Below are 20,771 nucleotides of genomic sequence, written 5' to 3'. Positions count from 1 at the left end.
GAATATAGCTCTAGAAAATGCACTTGGATGTTTTCTCCTCCATATAGAAAACAAAACCAATATATTTTAATCTTACCAAGTTTTTGGAGCAAAGTTGGCAACTGCAAAGCTATGTGCATGAAATATCTATCCCCTCTCCCTGATTCAGATCTTTTACTTCCTGCAATTCTTCGGTCCAGAAGACAGATACAATTCCAGAAGAATTTCAGGAACTCAAAGATCTGAATTGGGGAGAGGGGCTAGAAGTTTCATGTATCTAGCTGGGATTTTGCAATTACAGACTCTGCTTTAAGAGCTTGATAGAATTAAAATATATTGGCTTGTTTTCTATATAGACTGTATTAAGGAAAAAATGTCCTAAGCAAAGATCAGTTGGTTTACTTAAAACTTGATCTTTAATGAGTTAATCCCTCCCCCAATAAAATCTAAAAAGCTTTTCTAAGCATGCTTATAAATATGCTTAGAGTTTTCTTTTCTTTTTTTCCAGATGTGGATCATCATTATCTCTGAGAAACTTGTTTACATTTTCCTTAATTTCACTGTTGGGATTGCCATGAGTGATGAATAGATATCTGAAAAAGATTAGCACTCATTTGCCTACAGCAGTGTTTCCCAAACTTGACCATTTTAAGGCATGTGGACTTCAACTCCCAGAATTCCACAGCCAGCAATGCTGGCTGTGGAATTCTGGGAGTTGAAGTCCACATGCCTTAAAATGGTCAAGTTTGGGAAACACTGGCCTACAGAATTAGTTGCTGAGTTCCTTGACTTTTGAAATAATGTATATGCTTTTTTGGTATTGATGTGCCCAGTTCTAGTCTTCTCCAGTAGAGGGAGTGCTTCCATTAACTCTGGACATGTTTGCTTGAACTGGCCTAGTATGTGGATGACATGCTTTTTTTAAGTACAGAATTTAATCCTGTAGAAGAAATACAGATGATTATATGATAAATCAGCATAGAGAAATTTATTAGGGTATCAGCCTTATATGTTTTATTTTTAACACAGGTTCAATTACATTTGCAGAAAATCTTTGATTGATGCAAATTATACAGCATTTATTCTACTTGAAGCATGGTAGCTTACTTATGCTTTTAGATAACATATTTGCTAAAACTTCTGTTGATTTCAAAATTGCTCCATAGAGACTAAAAACATTACTGCCACTCTGTCTTTCAGGCTGTTCCTGAGCACTTTTACTCTTGCAGTTTCAGCGGGCGCTGTGCTCCTCTTACCTTTTTCAATAATCAGCAATGAGATTCTGCTTTCTTTTCCCCAAAGTTACTATATCCAGTGGTTGAATGGTTCTCTAATTCATGGTTAGTATGATGTCATGTAACATTGCTATTTGAATGTGTGGTGTGTTATAGCTTGTGGATGCCTTTAAAGGTAGCCCTCAACTTACAACCATCTGCTTAGCAGCTGAAGTTACAGTGGCACTGAAAAAGTGACTTATGATCGGTCCTCACACTTATGACCATTGCAGCACTCTGCTCCCATGATCAAATTTTGTACACTTGGCACCAGTATGTGCTGTGTTTACCTGAAAATAAACCCCATCCCGAAAAAAACCCTACCCTGATTTGTGGGGGTGGGTCTAATATAAGCCCTACTCCAAAAATAAGCCCTAATTAGGACCCCGCTCACTCTGTCCCACCTGGCTGCCACAATGGGACAGGAGGCCGCGCGGCACATCATCACGCTAAAGAGCTTGGTGCACCATTGCCCTGCTCCTCCCTCTTCTTGCGAGTATTTCTTCACTAACGTGCTTTCCAACTTCGGCACGTTTCTCTCCTGCTGCAGGGAAACGGAGTTCGTGAGACTAAAAAAAGTTCAGTTAGACCTTCCAACTTCTTGTGTAAAAAAAAAAAAATCTCGCGAATTTGGAAGGTCTGACTGAACTTTTTTTTGTCTCACGAACTTGTTTCCCCGCAGCAGGAGAAAAACGCGCCGGAGCTGGAAATCAGATTAGTGATGACTTTTTGCTTTCGGGAAGAGGGAGGAGCTGGGCGATGGTGCGCCAAGCTCTATTATAGCAGCACCGGGGGGGGGGGGAGAAGTAGCAGGAAACGGGGCTTCCATTTCCAGAATGGAGAAGGGAGAGATGGGGCAAAGCAGGGTGGTAAGCAAGTGCTCTTCTCTGCTCTGCATCACTGCGCAGAGCCGTTCCCCTCCCCGTTCTCCATGGTGGCAACTGAGGGCTGGCGGAAAGAAGTGGCAGGGGAGGCTTGCACTGCCCAGTCATGGCGCAAGCCATGGGAGAGTTGGTGGTGGTGGTGGAGGAGGAGGCTGCTGCCGGGCAGATGATCTGTGGGGCAAAGTGCGAAGAAAGCCCCTCTAGTGGCGCACAGCGGCAGTGGAGACTTTCACTGTCACTCCTGCCTGGCTCCGAAACAGTGGAGGGTGACCCTGCCCATCCTTCATACGGTAGCATGGCAGTCTGGCTCAGGAGGGGAGTGAAAGGGAGCAAGGAATGGCCTGGCTCGGGGAGGGTCTGAAGGAAGCGGGTGCAGGGCGCATAGGGCAGCTCCACCCCCTCTCCCACCTGTCTTGCTTCGTTGTGGTGGCAGTGGTACGATGTACCACGCATCCTGCCGCGAGCGGCCACAGCAGAAGTGGGCCAGCAGCCCTGCTGGATGGGGCTGTTGATGCTGGTGCCGTGAGGCGAGGCAAGGCAGGTGTCACGGAAAATATAAGACGCTGCCCGAAAGTAAGACCTAATGCCTCTTTTGGAGGCAAAAATAATATAAGACCGTGTCTTACTTTTGGGAAACACAATATTTCTGACAGTTGCAAGGTCCTGTGGTCATGTGATCACCATATGTAGCCTTCCCAGCTGCCTTATCCAAATGCAAATCAATGGAGGAAGCCAGACTTGCTTAATGACAACATGATTCACTGCAATTATTCACTTAATAGCTGTGGCAAAAAAGTCATAACATTGGGGGCAACTCATTTAACAATCATCTTTCTTAACAATGGAAATTCTGGTCCCAATTGTCGTCGTAAGTTGAGAACTATCTCTCTACACTTCCTATCAGAATTATACAGGTATGGAAAACGGTTGTGAGAATAAAGTGGAGTAGAAACATATGGTAACTGGAGGGTTTTTAATAAATGAATAATTTGTGGGATCTGGTTATTTTAATAGAACATGGAAGCCATATCAGGAAATTGTATGTGAATTTTCTTAATAGCTAGTAATATTGTCAGCATCTTGAAATACTGAAAGTAAACATTATGTAAAATTTGAATATAGGGGTACCTCCTTACTCATTATTAATTGGTTCCGGAAGGCGTGACAAGTACTAAACATACCATGTAACTTAACATATGATCCTTTGTTTCGGCTGGAAAGGGTCATGAGGTAGCTGACACCAACAAGTTCTAGCTTGCGTGTCAAGTACCAGACAAATGACAGGTATCAACATTTTCACATCAAAATGCTTTGAGTACCAAATTCAATGAATTTTAAAGCAGTTGAGTACTGAGATATGATTGTGTATGTTACCTGGTGGTCCTCAATCATTATGAAATGGATTGTTTTTGCAATTATTTCTTACTTACATTTTCATTAAAGATACTTTTAAAAAAGTTTGGCAACCAATATTATAAAACATTCTATGAAGTAATTGTTATAGCTATTCTTTTATTTGGAATTATTTCAAAATCTTAAAAAAATGTTTACAGTTAATGTAAACACGTTGAATTTGTAGAATTTAAACAAAATAGAATGATTGTGCCATTTTTATATAATAATTTTGACAAATAGGTTGTTGTTTTAAAATAAAGACAAATTTTGTTCAACTTTAAATCTCAGTATATAAAACAAAGAGAAAAAAGGGGGATTAAAAAGTCATGAAATTCTAAAAATACATTTGCCAAATATGAGTGTTTCTTTTCTATTTCATGTGTGTCCAGCAGATGGAGATAGAATATAGTACAAGTGGCCTATGGATATAAAGCTTGTCATTTCACAAAATACTATAGGCAAGGGTGAGGCTTTATTAGAGCTGGTGAAATGCTTAATTTCTGTTTATCTTATAATAAATATCTTAATCCGATATTGCATCAGATAGAATTGCTGGCAAGAATTTTGTGTTTATTTATAAAATCCAAGATACACTATAGTTTTCTCTTTGAATACATGTATATTTTTGTCTATACATTCAGCAACCCTTATCTCATATTTTCCATTGTGTTACATCAACATACTTTTAATGTTAAAGAACTATCTTTAGAGGGGTTAGGTAGGTAAACCTGAGTCCAGTATTTATGAAGATATCAGACATAGTATAAAACAGATCATATATAGATATTTTCTGAAGTATTTTTTTCATGCACAGTTTTGCTTGCACTGCTTGCGTTAAATAAATCAGTTCTGCTACCAGTAGTAACTTTCAAAGAATCAAACAATGTTTGGTACCTAATAGAACAATTAAACATTTGCATTTGGCATTCAGTCTGATACATAATATGCTTTAAAAATTATTTCGAAGCGGGAGTATGAGAATGTAAAAGAGGCAGTTGCTTTGCCTTTAACGTGGCTCCTTAAAATAGCTGCATTTGCTTTTGGAAACCTGAAAAGACTTGCATTGATTCTGAAACACCTTGAGACACCTCATGAAGCATACAGAACTCCAATATCTGGAATCTTAAATCTTCAGAGCAGTGAACATGTCAGGAGAAATCCTGTGATTATGCTGCTAACATGATATGAAAGCTAGTAATCACCAAACAGCGTTTGAGAATGCATTTTAATTTATGGACAAATACTTTGTGTGGAAAAAAATACAGCTTACAGAACCAGACATCTTTTCAAGACCATCTAAAACTGCTGTGTTTACATCTTAAAAGATTGCCAGGAGGGGAAAAAAATTAAAAGTAATTTTTTTCTATGATATGTTTAAAATTCTGCTGTCTTTAAGAAACAGTACATTGACATATTCCTTTTCTTATTTTGTTTAGGTTTATGGAATCTTGCTTCCCTCTTTTCCAATCTTTGTTTGTTTATATTGATGCCCTTTGCTTTCTTCTTTCTGGAGTCAGAAGGCTTTGCTGGCTTAAAAAAGGTGCGTAGTTATTATATATTCAGTGAATGGGATATCAGAAGTGCCATGTGATGGGGGGGGAGGGTACTTGGCACTTTCTGAGTTTGGTTATTTTAATAACAACAACAAGAACAACAAGAACAACACAACAACAATAATAGAGTTGGAAGGGACTTTGGAGGTCATTTAGTCCAACCCCCTGCTCAGGCAGGAAACCCTATATAATTTCAGACAAATGGCTGTCCAGTCTCTTCTTAAAAACTTCCAGTGTTGTTCTAAAGATCAGGAAGTTTCTCCTTAGTTCTAGGTTGCTTCTCTCCTTGATTAGTTTCCATCCGTTGCATCTTGTCCTGCCTTCAGGTGCTTTGGAGGATAGCTTGACTCCCTCTTCTTTGGGGCAGCCCCTGAGATATTGGAAGACTGCTATCATGTCCCTCCTCGTCCTTCTCTTCATTAAACTAGACACACTCAATTCCAGCAACTGTTCCTTATATGTTTTAGCCTCCAGTCCCCTGATCATCTTTGTTGCTCTTCTCTGTACTCTTTCTAGAGCAGTGATTCTCAACCTGTGGGTCGGGACCCCATTTGGGGTCAAACGACCATTTCACGGGGGTCGCCAAACAAGGCTGTCCGCCATGACAAGTGGCTGACATATGACCCTGAGATGCTGCAGCCATCAAAAATACAAAATTTGATCACATGACCATGGGAATGCTGATTGTAAATACAAGTACTGGTTGTAAGTTACTTTTTTCAGCACCATTATAACTTTAAATGGTTGCTAAACCAATGATTGAAAGTCGATGATCTACCTGTAGGTTATTTTGTAATGTATAGTATTAAAAAATGATAATGAAGTAAAAAAAAAACCCTTTGTTTACATTAGAGTTATGAACGAACTGCAAGTATTTAACTATTTTTAGTATGGTTTCTACTATTGAATAAGTATAATACGATATAACTATTTTGAAAGAGGAGAAGCATGTGTATAAGCATGAGTCATTAAATACTGACAGCATTCAGATTTTAATGTGCATTAACTTGAATAATAAATTCATAATACACTTGTGACTACTGCATATTAGTATATTCAAAATGCAGTCATGCTGAATTTGATCCTATTTTCATTTTTCCAGCATTCATTTAACCTTGTCAACAATATATTCTCTTTTCCATTTTGATAGTATTTCAGATGGTCTGGTTTATCCTAGTTCAGTGATGGCGAACCTATGACACGCGTGTCAGTGTTGACACGCGTAGCCATTTGGGGTAACACGCGCAAGATTTCATGCGATTTTATGCAATTCATCCTCGGCTCCTGCACGCCGAGGATGAAAGAAATTTTTTTTTTGTTTTCGCCACGGAAGAGAAATCCCCATGGATACCTGGCGGGTCACCAGGTTATGTGGGACTTGAACTCACTAAATCTCTCCCATTATGACTACCGCCCCCCTAGAGCAACCGTACCACTACGGCCTTGGATCCAGGAAGGATGAAAGAAATACACTCTGTGCTGGAGGAACGGGGGGCGGGACGTGTGATCTCCCCCACCCACACTCACTCATTCACTGTGTCCCCGCCGCAAACTTCAGCCTGCGCCGCCGCCGACTGACAGGCAAGCACAGGCACAGCCCCTTTATCAGCGCAGGGGCTGCTGGTAAGGCGTGTGTGCCGTGCGCACACACTTCATCAGCATGGCTGAGAGTACGTTAGGGAGGACCCCCAGGAGAGGAGCGCAGGAACAGTGCGCGCCTTTCTCCAGTCAGGCCGCAATTAGTGAGTGCCACACAGTAAGGGGGACCTGTGAGCGCCATTAGCAGCAACTATTGGGGTGCCATGGACTTGTAATTGCCCACAATAACTGAGATAAGTGAGGGGGAGGCTGTGTTAGGCTAGTTAACCCCTAATTGGCTAACAAGCTATCTATAATTCTATCTGCTGTCACTGGCCCACTGATGGAGCACCCAAAAAATAAAAAACAAAGGTTAAGTAAAGGGAGTGGTAGTAGCAGTGGCTGACCCTTTCAAGAGACATGGAGCGAGATGTATGGTATTATAGAAAAAAATGGCAGATCATTTTGCGTTCTATGTACTGAAACGGTAGTAAGCAGAACGTGGAATATAAATAGACATTTTGAAACTAATCATTCCCAGCTCTTGGAAAAAAGTGAGGATGAAAGGAAGGAATACATTTCCAGGAAGCTACACCTTTATAAGAGCCAATCTAACTCCATCCTTAAATTTATAAAAGGCTGTACAAATTTAACATCTGCAAGTTTGAGCATTGCTCACTCCATAGCTCAGCATGCAAAAGCACTTAATGAGGGAGAATTTATTAAAGAAACTCTCCTAAGATGTGCGCCACTTCTATTTCACGATATGCAGAATAAAGATGCAATTATTAAGAGAATATCTGAGTTACCACTCAGTAGAAATATCATAAAAGACCGAATAATGAGACTGAACACAAACGTACAACATCAATTAAAGAGAGACATAAGGAATTGTAAATATTTTTCCATCTGTCTTGATGAAACTACTGATGTCATGTCACATGCTCAGTTGGCCATTATTGGTCGATATTCTGATAGTCACACAATGAGAGAAGAGTTGATAAAGTTAGTATCAGTTCCAACAAGTACATCAGGAAGCGAAATATGTAAGGTTGTTATGCAAACATTCTGCGACCTAAGCATTGATATCTCTAAAGTTGTGTCAGTGACGACAGATGGTGCCCCAAACATGGTGGGGAAAAAAATTGGATTTGTGAAATAGTTTACAGAAGCTATTGGACATCCGATTGTGCCTTTTCATTGTATTATCCATCAGGAGGCTTTATGTGCCAAGGCAGGATTCACTGACTTAATGACTTAATGTCAGTTGTTACAAAAATAGTTAATTTAATAGCTGCTCGCCCCCTTCACAAGCGAGAATTTTCAGCACTTTTACTGGAGGTTGATTCCACCTACAGTGGACTGCTGATGTACAATAATGTAAGATGGCTGAGCCGAGGCAAGGTTCTTGAGCGCTTTGTGGAGTGCTTTGAAGAAATTAAGGTATTTCTTGAAGATAAGGATCTGGGAAACTTTCCTCAGCTCAATGATGATAAGTGGGTCAACACCCTGATGTTTTTTACAGATCTCTCTGTTCATGTTAATGAACTGAACTTAAAGTTACAAGGTTTTGGCAAAAGTATTGAAGTTATGTTTGGATACATAAAAGCTTTTGAAAGTAAAGTAAAAATTTTCAAGCGAGATGTAGAAACTAAAACGTATAAGTATTTTCCTCGGGTACAAAAGCATTTTGAGAAGGCCAGTGCAGCTGTACGAAATGAAGTGGAACTCTTGCATATGAAGTGCCAGCATGTTTTAGACTCGTTACTTGACCAGTTTACTGATAGATTTAGTCAATTTAGAAGCCTAGAACAGACCATGAGAATAATTAAGTATCCTAATGTAGTAGTCTACAATAGTTTGGAATTAAATGGTTTCCAATGGATGCAAATAGATGATTTGGAGATGCAGCTTGCAGAATTTCAAGACAGCATCTGGGCTCAGGTGTTTGTCGACTTGAGGTCAAAGCTTGAGAATCTGGAAAGGGGCCGCTTGGAAAATCAAGATGAGTGCCACTACGAACAGGAAATTTGGAGTGCCTGGAACAGACTACCAGACACTTTTAGCACCCTGAAAAATATAGCAACAGCTTTACTCACAATTTTTCCTTCTACGTACTTTTGTGAGACCTTATTCTCAGCATTAAATAATATCAAAACCAACAAAAGAAACAGATTGACAGATGAGGTTAGTAGCGCTTGCTTGGGCCTGAAGTGTACAAAATACCAACCTTCAATTGAAGATTTAGCCAATGAAATTCAGCAACAAAAAAGTCACTAATATGCAGGTTAGTTAAAGAATTCGCCCTCCCCCTCACTTATCTCAGTTCACGGCACCCCAAACAAGTTCAATAATATCAAGGGCAACATACGAAATCGACAGATTGATGAACAAAGAAGTTACTAAGCAGGTATGTTAAATAATTTGTTTTTGGTTTATTAAATACAATTATATATTGCAATTATACATTTTTGTAGTTTAAAGTATAAATTGCGCAAAATTATGTTTTTTTGTCGAAGTGACACACCACGCGAGTTATGCTCGATTTTTTACCGAATTTTGACACACCACGCCAAAAAGGTTGCCCATCACTGTCCTAGTTCATTGCAAATGAACAGTCTACTGTCATGTGATGTATCGCAACTTTTTTGCCTTTGCGGAGCTGGGGTGGGCGTGGCCTGCGTGTGATGTATCCGTCCCGCAGTCTGCCAATTTGACACCCCTGCAGTACATTGTTTGCTTCTTACCTCTGTTCTTCATGCAAGTTGATAAGATCAATCAAGAAATCTTATTTTATAATTTCCAAACCAAGATTTCTGATTTGGGTTTCTAAACAATCTGGTACTCATAAAGCAACAATAAATCTTAACAGCATACATTTATTCAATTGTTTCTGGAATGTTTGATTTTCCGTAGAAGTTTGCAGTTACATTAAGAAATCAAACAATTTGGCAACTGATCTGAAAAATATCTGGGAGGAATCTAATGTAGATTCAATTTCTCTATATTGTTAAAGCACTAATCATAGCAAAAACAGCAGGAGATACGAATGGGAAATCTTCAGATATATTTTCTTCCTTATCTATCCTTTATCCTTGCCAATAGAGTTGATCTTTATTCCTTTCATGAAAGGGTTTCTCCAGAAGAACAAGGAGAGCCATGCCAGATATCTTTAAAAGTACATTTAGTTCAGTACAGAGTTCTGATAGCCATTATACTGAAGTCCACAAGTAGGACATAAATGGAATGTAATCTTCGCATTCATGTTCTCCCAACAACTGGGAATCGGGCATAACGTCCTTCAGAGTACGGTAAATATAAGAAGACTTTGACAGTGATTAGATGCCCAGCTATGCAGGTAGGTAGATGCAAATCCCTATATCTGAAGTTGAACTCTAAGGTGAAGTTGGAGGTACTAGTTGATATACAGGTAGTCCTTGACTTATGATCACAAATGAGCCCAAAATTTCTAATTGCTAAGTAAGACAGTTGTTAAATGAATTTTGTCCCATTTTATGACCTTTCTTGCCATAGTTGTTAAGTGAATCACTTCAGTTGTTAAGTTAGTAACCGCTGCTAAGAGAATTTCCAAGTATCTGAATTTTGATCTTGTGACCATGGGGATGCTGTAGCAGTTGTAAGTGTGAAAATGGTGCAAGTCACTTTTTTCTGTGCCATTGTCACTAACAAATGGTTGTAAGTTGAGGACTTACCTGTATCCTTGTCAGTATCCTGTTCTGGGCATTTCAATCTTGTTTTGGGATGATTCATTTCCACTGGCTACTGTTACTAGGGATTTTGATTCCATTCTCTAGGGTACGGACCCATCCAATCAGCTTGTTATCAAGCTCCTTCTAGACTAGACTTTGTTTATTAGAGAGTAATATATACTTTTCAAATGCCTTGTTGAAATGATGATTGAGTCCTCACAGTCTTTTCAGTAATCATCTGATAAAAATTGAGTGAGATTAGTTAATAAAACTTATCCTAGATCAGGGGTGTAAAACTGCCGGCCCGTGGGCCAGACGCATCACGTGGAAGCCACGCCCACCCCATTGCCGGCAATGGCAAAACAGTCCCGATACGTTGCGCGACATCACATGATGTAGCGAGTTTGACATGTCTGTCGTAGATGAATCTATTGATTTCTAATAATGATGCCACATTAAGCTTTTTCAAGATACAGATTATTTTATGATCTGGTCTAGAATCTTGCAGGTAATGGGATCATATATTGGTCTCTAATTCCCTTAACCCTTTCCCAATTTTTGAGTTAATTATTTCAAAAAATCTTTTAAGTAATTTGCAAACATGTTTGAGTCTAAATCTTCCTATAGTTCAAATATATATTTTACATATTTTCTGTGAAGAAATTCTTGTTATAAATAAAATATAATAAAATTTTCCACATATTGCAAACAATTTTATTATGTAAAATTATTAATTTTAATAATTTAATATTAATAAACAGATTCTTCATCTCACAACTCAGCCTTTGACTATAGGCAAATCCAAAAGGCAGCATCTTTTCCAATCCAGGTGTTTCCAAGAAATCCAAACAGAACCCTAAAATAATAACAACAATAAATATAAAACTCATCATTCCATATCTCACCTCTTTAATTGCAAGCAAATCCAGGATACAACATCTTTTCCAATCCAGATGTCAGCAAGTTCTAGAGCAGTGGTTCTCAACCTGTGGGTTGGGACCCCATTTGGGGTCGAACAACCATTTCACGGGGGTCGCCAAACAACGCAGTCCGCCATTTTTTCCCCCTTTTCCTTAGCTGTGCTACTCCCTTTTATTCTATTGGCTTTTGAGAGCCAATAGAATCGACTCTCTTGAATAGAGTCTAATTCTATTGGCTTTCAAAAGCCAATAGGAATTGTCCAGGCAGTCTCTGCCCTGCTGAGCCCGCCAAAGTCCCATTCTGCCAACGGGGCTGCACCAGTTGAGTAGTCCTCGACTTGCGACTGGTTGAATAGTCCTCGACTTACGACCGTTTGGGGGTCAAGGCATTAAAAAGGTTGAGAACCACTGTTCTAGAGAGAACATCCCAAATAACAAATTCCATTTTAACGATTTGATCAAATAAGCAACTTACCATATGTTTCTTCTTTTTGTAAAACAATCTTAACAAACCTCTTTTGTAAGTCTAGAAAGAAAAAAAAATTCTGATTGCTCTTGGGACTGGCATTTTTATTTTCTTCTTAATTTTTAAAACTTCATCTGGTTTTTTTTCTTGTATATTTAATGACAAAGTCTTGTTCATGTTTTTTTCAATTATGTTGGATAGATTTTGTTCCAAATATTTTTCTTTAACAGCTTATTTGGTGTAACAGCTGCTTCTGGGATCATGTGTTCATAAGAACATCAAGTATTGCTGAGATTGTCGATTCAAAGTCCTGATGCAATTCTTTAAAGATGTCCCTGAATACCATTTCAAGTTCCTTATCTTGTTACATCCCCAGTATCGAAAGTGATTATTCTTTCAAAGTTAACTTCAAAGTCTTGATATTCAAAATCAACTATTCCAACGTTTTCTGAGCCCTTAATCCTTTTAAAACTTTCTACAGCTTTTTGCTATTTTGAATTCTTAAAACTTATAAAGATGAAGTTTCATTTTGTTACATTAAGGGTTGGGGACATTCACCCAGTGTTTTCAGCCTTGTCATTTTGAAGGTGTTTAACTTATTTCAAGTTAATAGGCAATTTCCAAATATGGTTAGCAAAAGAAGTGCAAATATATTGTCCTTTGAAGGCTCCAGCGGTGGCAGAATGGGACAACTTGCCATGGCCAACTTGTCACAGTCAACTGTGGCAAGTTCAACAATTCAATTTAATTATTTAAAATAATTTAAAAACGATGTTAATTTTTGTCATTCACATTTCATTTTGTCCCTCCTTTTGCATCCTTTCTTTAATTATTCTGTTCCAACATTTCTTCGATGTTATTGTAACTCTTGTCCCACAGTGAATTGGCCACAGTAAGTTGTCCTAGACGCCCCCCCCCCCAATTCTTAGCTGAGGCAAGAATGGCAGATTCCCTTGCAGTTGCCTTGCAGCCTTGTCATTGTTGAGGAATAATTGTATGGAGCAGAATGTGGGCAATCTCTCGTCGTCTCTTTTTCCAGGCAGGGTCAAAAAAACCTGATCTGCTCAGGAACCAGGCATCAAAAACAGGATGGGAGGTCTTTTACTAACCCAAATGATATTACAAGCAATACTAGGAGATCTATTTGCTGAAATATAGGCTTTGTTATGGAAGCCTTTTTGGCGTAGGAAGAAAGCCAGAATAAGATTAAAAAGAGAAATTTAAAATTATATGTAATGGATTAGAAAGGTTTTGAGAAATATGGACTGATTTAAGGATTAAGATTTAGAGTTGAAAATTTGTGATTATTAGAATATATATGTTAAACAGAGTAAGAATATATTTTCTTGAACAATATGTTTATTTGTATGAAAATTATTTCGTAATGGAATGAAAATAAGAATATGAAAGACGCTTTTAGAAATTCAGATAGCTTTAACAACTAATTGAGTGTGTTAAGTTAGTAAGACGATGTTTTGTGTAATAATAGGTGTGTTCTTTTTTTTTAGATATGATAATTTTTTGAATGAGATTTAAATGCTATTTGAAGTAATAAGACCATGGCGTATCTTGAGCATTCTGTTGTAAAAGTTAAAAAACCAATAAAATTTGTTATAAAACAAAACCTGATCTGCTCTTCAGCCTCTTGTTCTTAGTTGAAGTTGTTGGCTCTGTTTTCTGCATTTTTTTGTTTTGTTCGTAAAAAGGGAGTTTAGTGTGCCATGTTCCTAAGGAAGTCCCATCACTGACATTATTTTTCCATAGGCAAGTGTTATGTGTAGTATGGCAAATGTACTATTTGTTACTGTACTATTACAGTACAGGAAATAGTACTATTTGTACTAATTTGTTTCTGTAATAATGGCCATGATCATGGTTATGCCTGTTTTAATATTGTTGGTTCCTTTAAAAATGATTATTTTGCCTTTGTCACCAGCAAATTTAAATGCCAATTAATGGTGTTCATTCATGATAACCTAGGATTCAACTATTGTCTCATATCAATCCCTTTTGGCAACCATTTTTAAATAATTTTTTTGAATGTAACATCAAGATTCATATATAGAAATTGGTCACTCATCATGGATAGGTATAGTGTTTGCTTGAAAAACGAAACTGAGCATGACTCTCTCTAGGATTTTAGTTAAACTATTTTGTTAATTCAGACAGATTATTGTCTGCCTAGAGGGGTTAGCTTGCACTTTTGAAAAAAGAGATTTTTTTTCACCTTAGAGTATTGAGGAAAAAGATACCTCAGATGGTTCTGTTTGACTAGTTGTGTCTATCATGTAAAAAGGCAGTTGGTGGTGTGGGGCTTGGAAGCAAGAAGTACTTTCCTAAGAAGAAAGCATCTTCTACTGATGGAAGGACTATGTTATATCTTGTACTAGGTCATTTACCCCACTTCCCCAAAATGAAGCTGAAGCAGATTTCTTCTGCCTACACAAATGGAAGCATAAGTATTTGGAATAAATCTAACTGTTGTGTGATGGGAAGGTTTGAATAACTTTTTATGGAAGTAATTGTAGAACTGAGTTGTGCCATGCATCCAGATATTTCAGTATTTGGTACTCAGTGGAGAAAATCTGTGGATTCAGAGCTTAACCAAGAACATCAAAAGAGGATGCTTAATAAAGGACATAAATTCTAACTATTGCATGGTGGTGCAGTGGTTAGAATGCAATATTGCAGGATATTGCCAGCAGTTCGATTCTGACCGGCTCAAGGTTGACTCAGCCTTCCATCTTTCCAAGGTCAGTAAAGTGAGGACCCAGATTGTTGGGGGCAATAGGCTGACTCTGTAAACTGCTTAGAGAGGGTTGTAAAGCACTGTGAAGCAGTATATAAGTCTAAGTGCTATTGCTGTGGCTATAAACCATTAGCTAATAAAAGCAAATGGTAGCAATTTCTTTAATTAATTAGGCCAGATGTTCAGCTGTGAAGCTGAACAACATGACAGCACAATGGAAGAGGAGCACACATTGTTTTAATATACTTCTATCCTGTTTTACAATTTCAAATTGTCCTAATTTATGTTCCTTTTGGCAAACTTAATAAAAGCGACTGCATTGTATTTTGTGATCAGATGACTTTGTCCCCTTTTCTAGCTAATTTATATCAGGCCTTCATTAGTAAAGAGACAGAAAAAGAAGTAGGAAGCAAAAGCAATAGGTCTCAAGGACACTTCATTGCATTCCTTTATTAGGGCTTGCTTATTTTTTGGCCACTGACAATTTATAAATTGCTGGAAATAAGTGATTAAGGAAGCGTGTTGTTTAGTGCAGTGTTTCTCAACCTTGACAATTTTAAGGCATGTGGACTTCAACTCCCGGAATTCCACAGCCAGCCATGCTGGCTGTGGAATTCTGGGAGTTGAAGTCCACATGCCTTAAAATTGTCAAGGTTGAGAAACACTGGTTTAGTGTTAGTGGCACATAGATGTTTCTTAGTGCAGCCTTTTTTTGTGAATGAAAGGAAAACAGATATTGGAAGAAGGAAGAATCGTGCTGGGAGCTTTTCAAGGAAATTTAGCCTACATAATGTTTTGATCTTAATGTTTGTTACAAAAAACATACAGCAGTATTTTATCAGATTCTGTATGTCAACTAACCCCATCACTGCTGTCTTTTCTACATTGAATAATCAATATATATATTTTGTTTAAAAATGAAACTGGTTGGCTTCATGTTTTAATATGCAAGTGACAGACTGTTGATCAACAGATAAATTTTATGAAAGCACAATGCATAAAATTAAGTTAGCATTGCTAAAGTTTAACAAAACTGGTGGCAAGGCTACTTCATAATATGCCAAAATACATTTTAAAAGCTGCTATTAGCACTGTAAATTGCCTGCTTCATAATAGTGACAATTTTGGCTAATTTCCATTGCTGGCTGGGAGTGGAAGTCCAGTCATCTTAAATGTCTCTGGGGATTCTCAGACCTCCAAGACCATAATTATCCAAAGATGCTTTTTTTTTCACAAGGCTCCTGGACTTACTTGTTTTTCTTTATAGACATTTCGCTTCTCATCCAAGAAGCTTCTTCAGCTCTGTTTGGATAGTGGGGGAATAGAAAGATTTATACTCCTTGCAGACAGCTGGTCATTTGCATTTGTGAAATGTCTTCAAAGGAAAAAAAAAAAAACCCAAAACCAAGAAAGTCCAGTCTTGTGAAAAAAGCATCTTTGGGATAGTCATCTTAAAGTTGCTAAGTCTAAAAACATTGTCCTGGAGTGTAAATGATCTCCAAAAACGTTTGTATTATTTGAGCCACGGACAACAAATAGATAATGTTTGCTCTTACTGTTAGTTTTCTCTTCGGTACTGTGCTTGATTTTAAATTATGGTACCGGTAGTCCTCAACTTACCACAATTCATTTAGTGACCGTTCAAAGTTATCACAGTACTGAAAAAAGTGACATTGTTTTTCACACTTACGACCATTGTAGCATCCCCAGGGTCACATGGTCAAAATTCAGATAGTTCATATTTATGACGGTTGCAGTGTCCTGGAATCACGTGATCAGCTTTTGCGACTTTCTGACAAGCAATACCTCGAGGAATTCAGATTCCCTTAACAACCATGTTATTAACAAATGCAATGATTCACTTAACAATTGTGGCAAGAAAAATCGTAAAATGGGGCAAAACTCATTTAACAAATGTTTCATTTAACAACATAAATTTTGGGCTCAATTATGGTCGTAAGTTGAGGATTGCCTGTATTTAACATTTGGAGCCCTACTGCTTAGCCTCTTGGCACCATAAACTTTGGACTGGGAATTCTAATGAGAGTTGGCTGCCTTTTTCTCCACAGCAGTACATCTCTTCAACTAGGAGAGATCTAAGAGAAAAGCCATGTTGCATTTGCATCTCTTCCACCTGGGCTGATGTGTAGTGGGAATAGAAGTTGAAATTATTTGGGTGGTTTTTTTTTTAAACTTGTTTTCTAGATTTTATAACGGTTTTATGCTTGATGCTATTACATGGAGCAGATAAAGTTTTTTCCAAACGTTGTAAGAAAATTTGTAACTGAAGTTATAGCGGACCTATTAATTCTCAGACTAATTTGCTTTGATAGGAAACAAATTTTTATTATTATTTTGTTTGAAATTCAAAGTATTGTTTGCTGATATAGCTACCAAATTAAATGTCTTAATGAAAAAAAGCCTTTGTGAATCTAACATGAGTAACTTTAATGAAAATAAATAAAAATAGAACAGACGATACTTATTAAGGATTATAAAAAAAAATCTCCAAGCTGTTTCAATTTTGGTTTAGCTTCTCAAAAAAAGCCAATTTTAAGAAAGTATCAATATATCTATGTTTGCATCCATTTCTTCTTTATTTTGTGCATTATTATTTTTTAATAGGGAATCAAAGCACGTATTTTGGAAACCCTTGTTATGCTGATTCTTCTTGCGTTGCTTATCCTTGGAATTGTGTGGGTAGCTTCAGCTCTCATAGACAATGATGTTGCAAGTATGGAGTCCTTGTATGGTAAGAAAATCTTTTCTCTGTTCTGCTTTTCTAAAGAAAGGTAACTGAGTAGCCATTACACAAAACAAATCTACATTTTTATAGGCTAACTTAGATTCTAAGCTTTTTAAATATTTTATTTCTTCCCATCTTATGTTTCACTTGGGATTGGGTTTGAGATAACTGCTGCGTGGGATAACGGTGACAATTTGTTTCTTCATTTCAGGACCAAAAATGTCATAAATAAAAAAATGTATAAAATGCTAATTGAAAAGTTGTAATCCAGTTGAGAGCAAGAGAAAGTGTTTTGATTTTGCAGAAGTTGAGATTGGATCTTCTGGATGATCTGCCTTTCCCCGAGAGATTTGTTTTCTGATTTTTTTTTAAAAAAAATCATTTGAAGAGATAGTGATTGCCTTTAATCAATTATATTTTTATTAGCAAGAATGTTGTTGCATATTTGAGGCCAGTAATAGAATACACAAAAACATTCTTTTTCATACTTTCTTGTATATTAGATGAAATAATATACTAAATTATATATGCTTTAATTTCAGATCTTTGGGAATTCTACCTCCCTTATTTATATTCCTGTATATCTTTGATGGGGTGTTTATTACTTCTACGTAAGTTTTCCATACATATATTAGAAATAATATTTAGTAAGACTTTTTGGCCTTTCAATGCAGGTATCAGACACTTGCTATTTTCTGTGTGAGTATCCTATATTTGGCCTTAGCCCTGTGCAAGCATTTGAAAGAGGCGCTTTTAAAATATTAACATGACAGAAACATATCTCTACAACTTGCTGAAAAACCCTGTTCTTTGGTAGAATTAGCTGGCTTGAAGACATCTCCTAGTTATTTGCATGTCTGTTTGCTTGCACAGCCATTTTGTTGGTGGTGTGCACACAAGTTGGTCAAGGTGCACATAGATACAAATTGCCAGGGGAAGCTTTTGAGGCAGTTGAAAAGGTCTTTTAAGGATGAGGCTGTTTTAAGATTTCAAAGAGAGATTCTTTTCCACTAACTGCCATACTTCTAAGCATTTGGCACAGTCCTATAGAACTTGGGCTTTCTAAAATGTATTGCTTTAGCTGTCACTGATAAAAAAAATACTTATGTTCTTTTAAAATACTTAATTCATTACTTCCAGGGTTTCAAAAATTCCTTGGAACATAATGGTGTGAAGCAGCTAATAATTCACCTAGTTCAGTGGTGGCGAACCTACGGCACGGGTGCCAGAGGCGGCACACAGACTCTTCTCTGTGGGCACGCGCGCCATCGCCCCAGTCCTAGGCCTTCAGCTGGGTTTTATAAAACTTTTTCGCTTTAGGCCTCTGCTGCCATGTGCAAAAAAAAAAAGGTTCAATCAATCAATCAATTTCAACTTCTCGCGGAAAAAATATAGCTTGCAAAGTTGGAATTGATTGATTGAACTCTTTAGTCCCACCCAGTCTGCCGTTACCACCTCAGTTACGCCCGCCCAATGGGCCACACCCCCCAATTGGCCACATCCAGCCAATGGGCCATACCCAGCCAATGGGCCACACCCACCCGGCACCCAATGATGCATAAGTGTGTTTTGGGTTGCAGTTTGGGCACTCGGTCTCTAAAAGGTTTGCCATCACTGACCTAGCTTCATATGATTCATGGCGCGTTTAAACACTCATCCCTTCCTTCAGGCCATGATGGTAAACCTGGTACCTAACAATCAATCATAAAATAAATTACACACACACACACACACACACACACACACACACCTAGTAAAGTTGCTTAAAAAACTCTAATGAAGCAATAAATAAATAAGTAATAAATAAATGAGCCGAGGTGGCGCAGTAGTTAGAGTGCAGTACTGCAGGCCACTTTAGCTGACTGTGTTCAGCAGGTCAGCGGTTCAAATCTCACCGGCTCAAGGTTGACTCAGCCTTCCATCCTTCCGAGGTAGGTAAAATGAGGACCCAGACTGTTGGGGGCAATGTAAATATATATATACATTGCTTACTGGTGTACACCGCTTACAGAGTGCTTGCGCTTAAAGTGGTATATAAGTCTCATAAATAAATAAAGTAAGAAGTAGGAGTAATGTTTAACACTGCTGTTCAGCCCACATGTATGCTGGACTAGTAATAATGAAATCCTGAAAAGAAAGAGAACAATATAAATCATCTCAGACAAATGCCTATGTAGCCTCCAGCTGGAGCTCCAGCAAAGTGGAGCCTAAAATTTCACTGGGTCCGTTGGTTTCAGTTTTGAACCACTGTTAACTATTCTTACTTATAGAAATTATTTGGAATGTCTCTTTGTGTAGGTTAAATCCATTATTCTGTCCTCTGGAACAAGAAAGAACAGATTTTAAACCTCTGTAGCCGTGTTTCTTAAAATATAGCCTGAGGGCTCCTTCAAGATCCTCTCAAAGGTCTGCAATATCAAAATTACTTGCCATATATTGAATATATTTGCAAAGATAGAAAACAGTGTCTCTTCTCATTACTATATTTGTTGGAAAATCATATAGGATTCTTTCATGAAAAATATCTTAATATCTAACCTTGTTATTTTTTACATTATTCAACAATGATTCATTTCTGTGAATGAATCAATTTTAAAATTTAAAATGGCAAATCTCAATAAATATAATACATATAAACAAAAGCTCTTTGGGGTTTCTTAACAAGTTTTAAAAGTAGGAAAGAGTCATGAAGATAAAAGATTTAAGAAACGCTAGCATAATTTCAGGATTTTGAAAACAGTTTGTCTCCTCTCTCAATCACCTCTTCTCAAGCCTAACCATCCTCGTCTCTCCATGTCTTTTTAGTCTTGTATACTAAGCATTAGACACCAAAATGTACTATTATAATACTTAGGTCAGTATATATAAATAGAGAAATTCTGACTTATACTTAACACCAAAACTACCAAAAGCATGAAATAAGAAATATAGAATGTAAGATACATGTAATCTTCGACTTATAACAGTTCATTTAGTGACCATTCAAAGTTACAACGGTACTGAAAAAAATGACTTTTTTCACTGTTAAAACTTTGCAGCATCCTCATGATTATGTGATCAAAATTCAGATGCTTGGCAACTGGTTCATACTTATGACCGTTGCTGTGTTCCTTTTGCAACCTTCTGACAAACAAAGTCAAAGGGGAAGTCAGATTCACTTAACAACCAGGTGACTAACTTATCAATTGCAGTGATTCACTTAACAACTGTGGTAAGAAAGGTCGTAAAATGGGGCAGAACTCACTTAACAAATGTCTCACTTAACAACAGAAATGTTGGGCTCAGTTGTGGTTTTAAGTCAAGGACTACCTGTAGTATAATGACAAAGTAACATTAAATATCTTTAGTTTAGAACAGTGAATACAAAGAAACATGGGAATTGCCTCTTGTAAGTTATCAACTCCACATGGATTTTACACACTACATCACAATAATAGTACTGTATTTTCCAGCGTATAAGACTTTCAAAAGCGTTGAAATCGGCGCCGAAGTCGGGGGTCGTCTTATACGCCGTCTT

At 37.6% G+C, this 20,771-nt stretch overlaps 1 protein-coding gene across 1 annotated transcript in view; it reads left to right on the top strand.

The window, feature by feature from the left end:
- LMBR1 (limb development membrane protein 1) overlaps positions 1-20,771 on the top strand; it is a 69,887-nt gene that overhangs the window by 26,651 nt on the left and 22,465 nt on the right. The window contains exons 4-7 of the mRNA XM_039345670.1: positions 1,180-1,319; positions 4,969-5,072; positions 17,134-17,260; positions 17,797-17,865. Coding sequence (XP_039201604.1) covers positions 1,180-1,319; positions 4,969-5,072; positions 17,134-17,260; positions 17,797-17,865 — 440 coding nt within the window. The remainder of the gene's footprint in view (positions 1-1,179; positions 1,320-4,968; positions 5,073-17,133; positions 17,261-17,796; positions 17,866-20,771) is intronic.

This window comes from Crotalus tigris, unplaced genomic scaffold, assembly GCF_016545835.1.
Source record: "Crotalus tigris isolate CLP2741 ecotype Arizona unplaced genomic scaffold, ASM1654583v1 scf7180000017969.2108049, whole genome shotgun sequence".
Lineage (NCBI taxonomy): Eukaryota > Metazoa > Chordata > Lepidosauria > Squamata > Viperidae > Crotalus > Crotalus tigris.
This window is presented reverse-complemented; position numbering and strand designations above follow the sequence as displayed.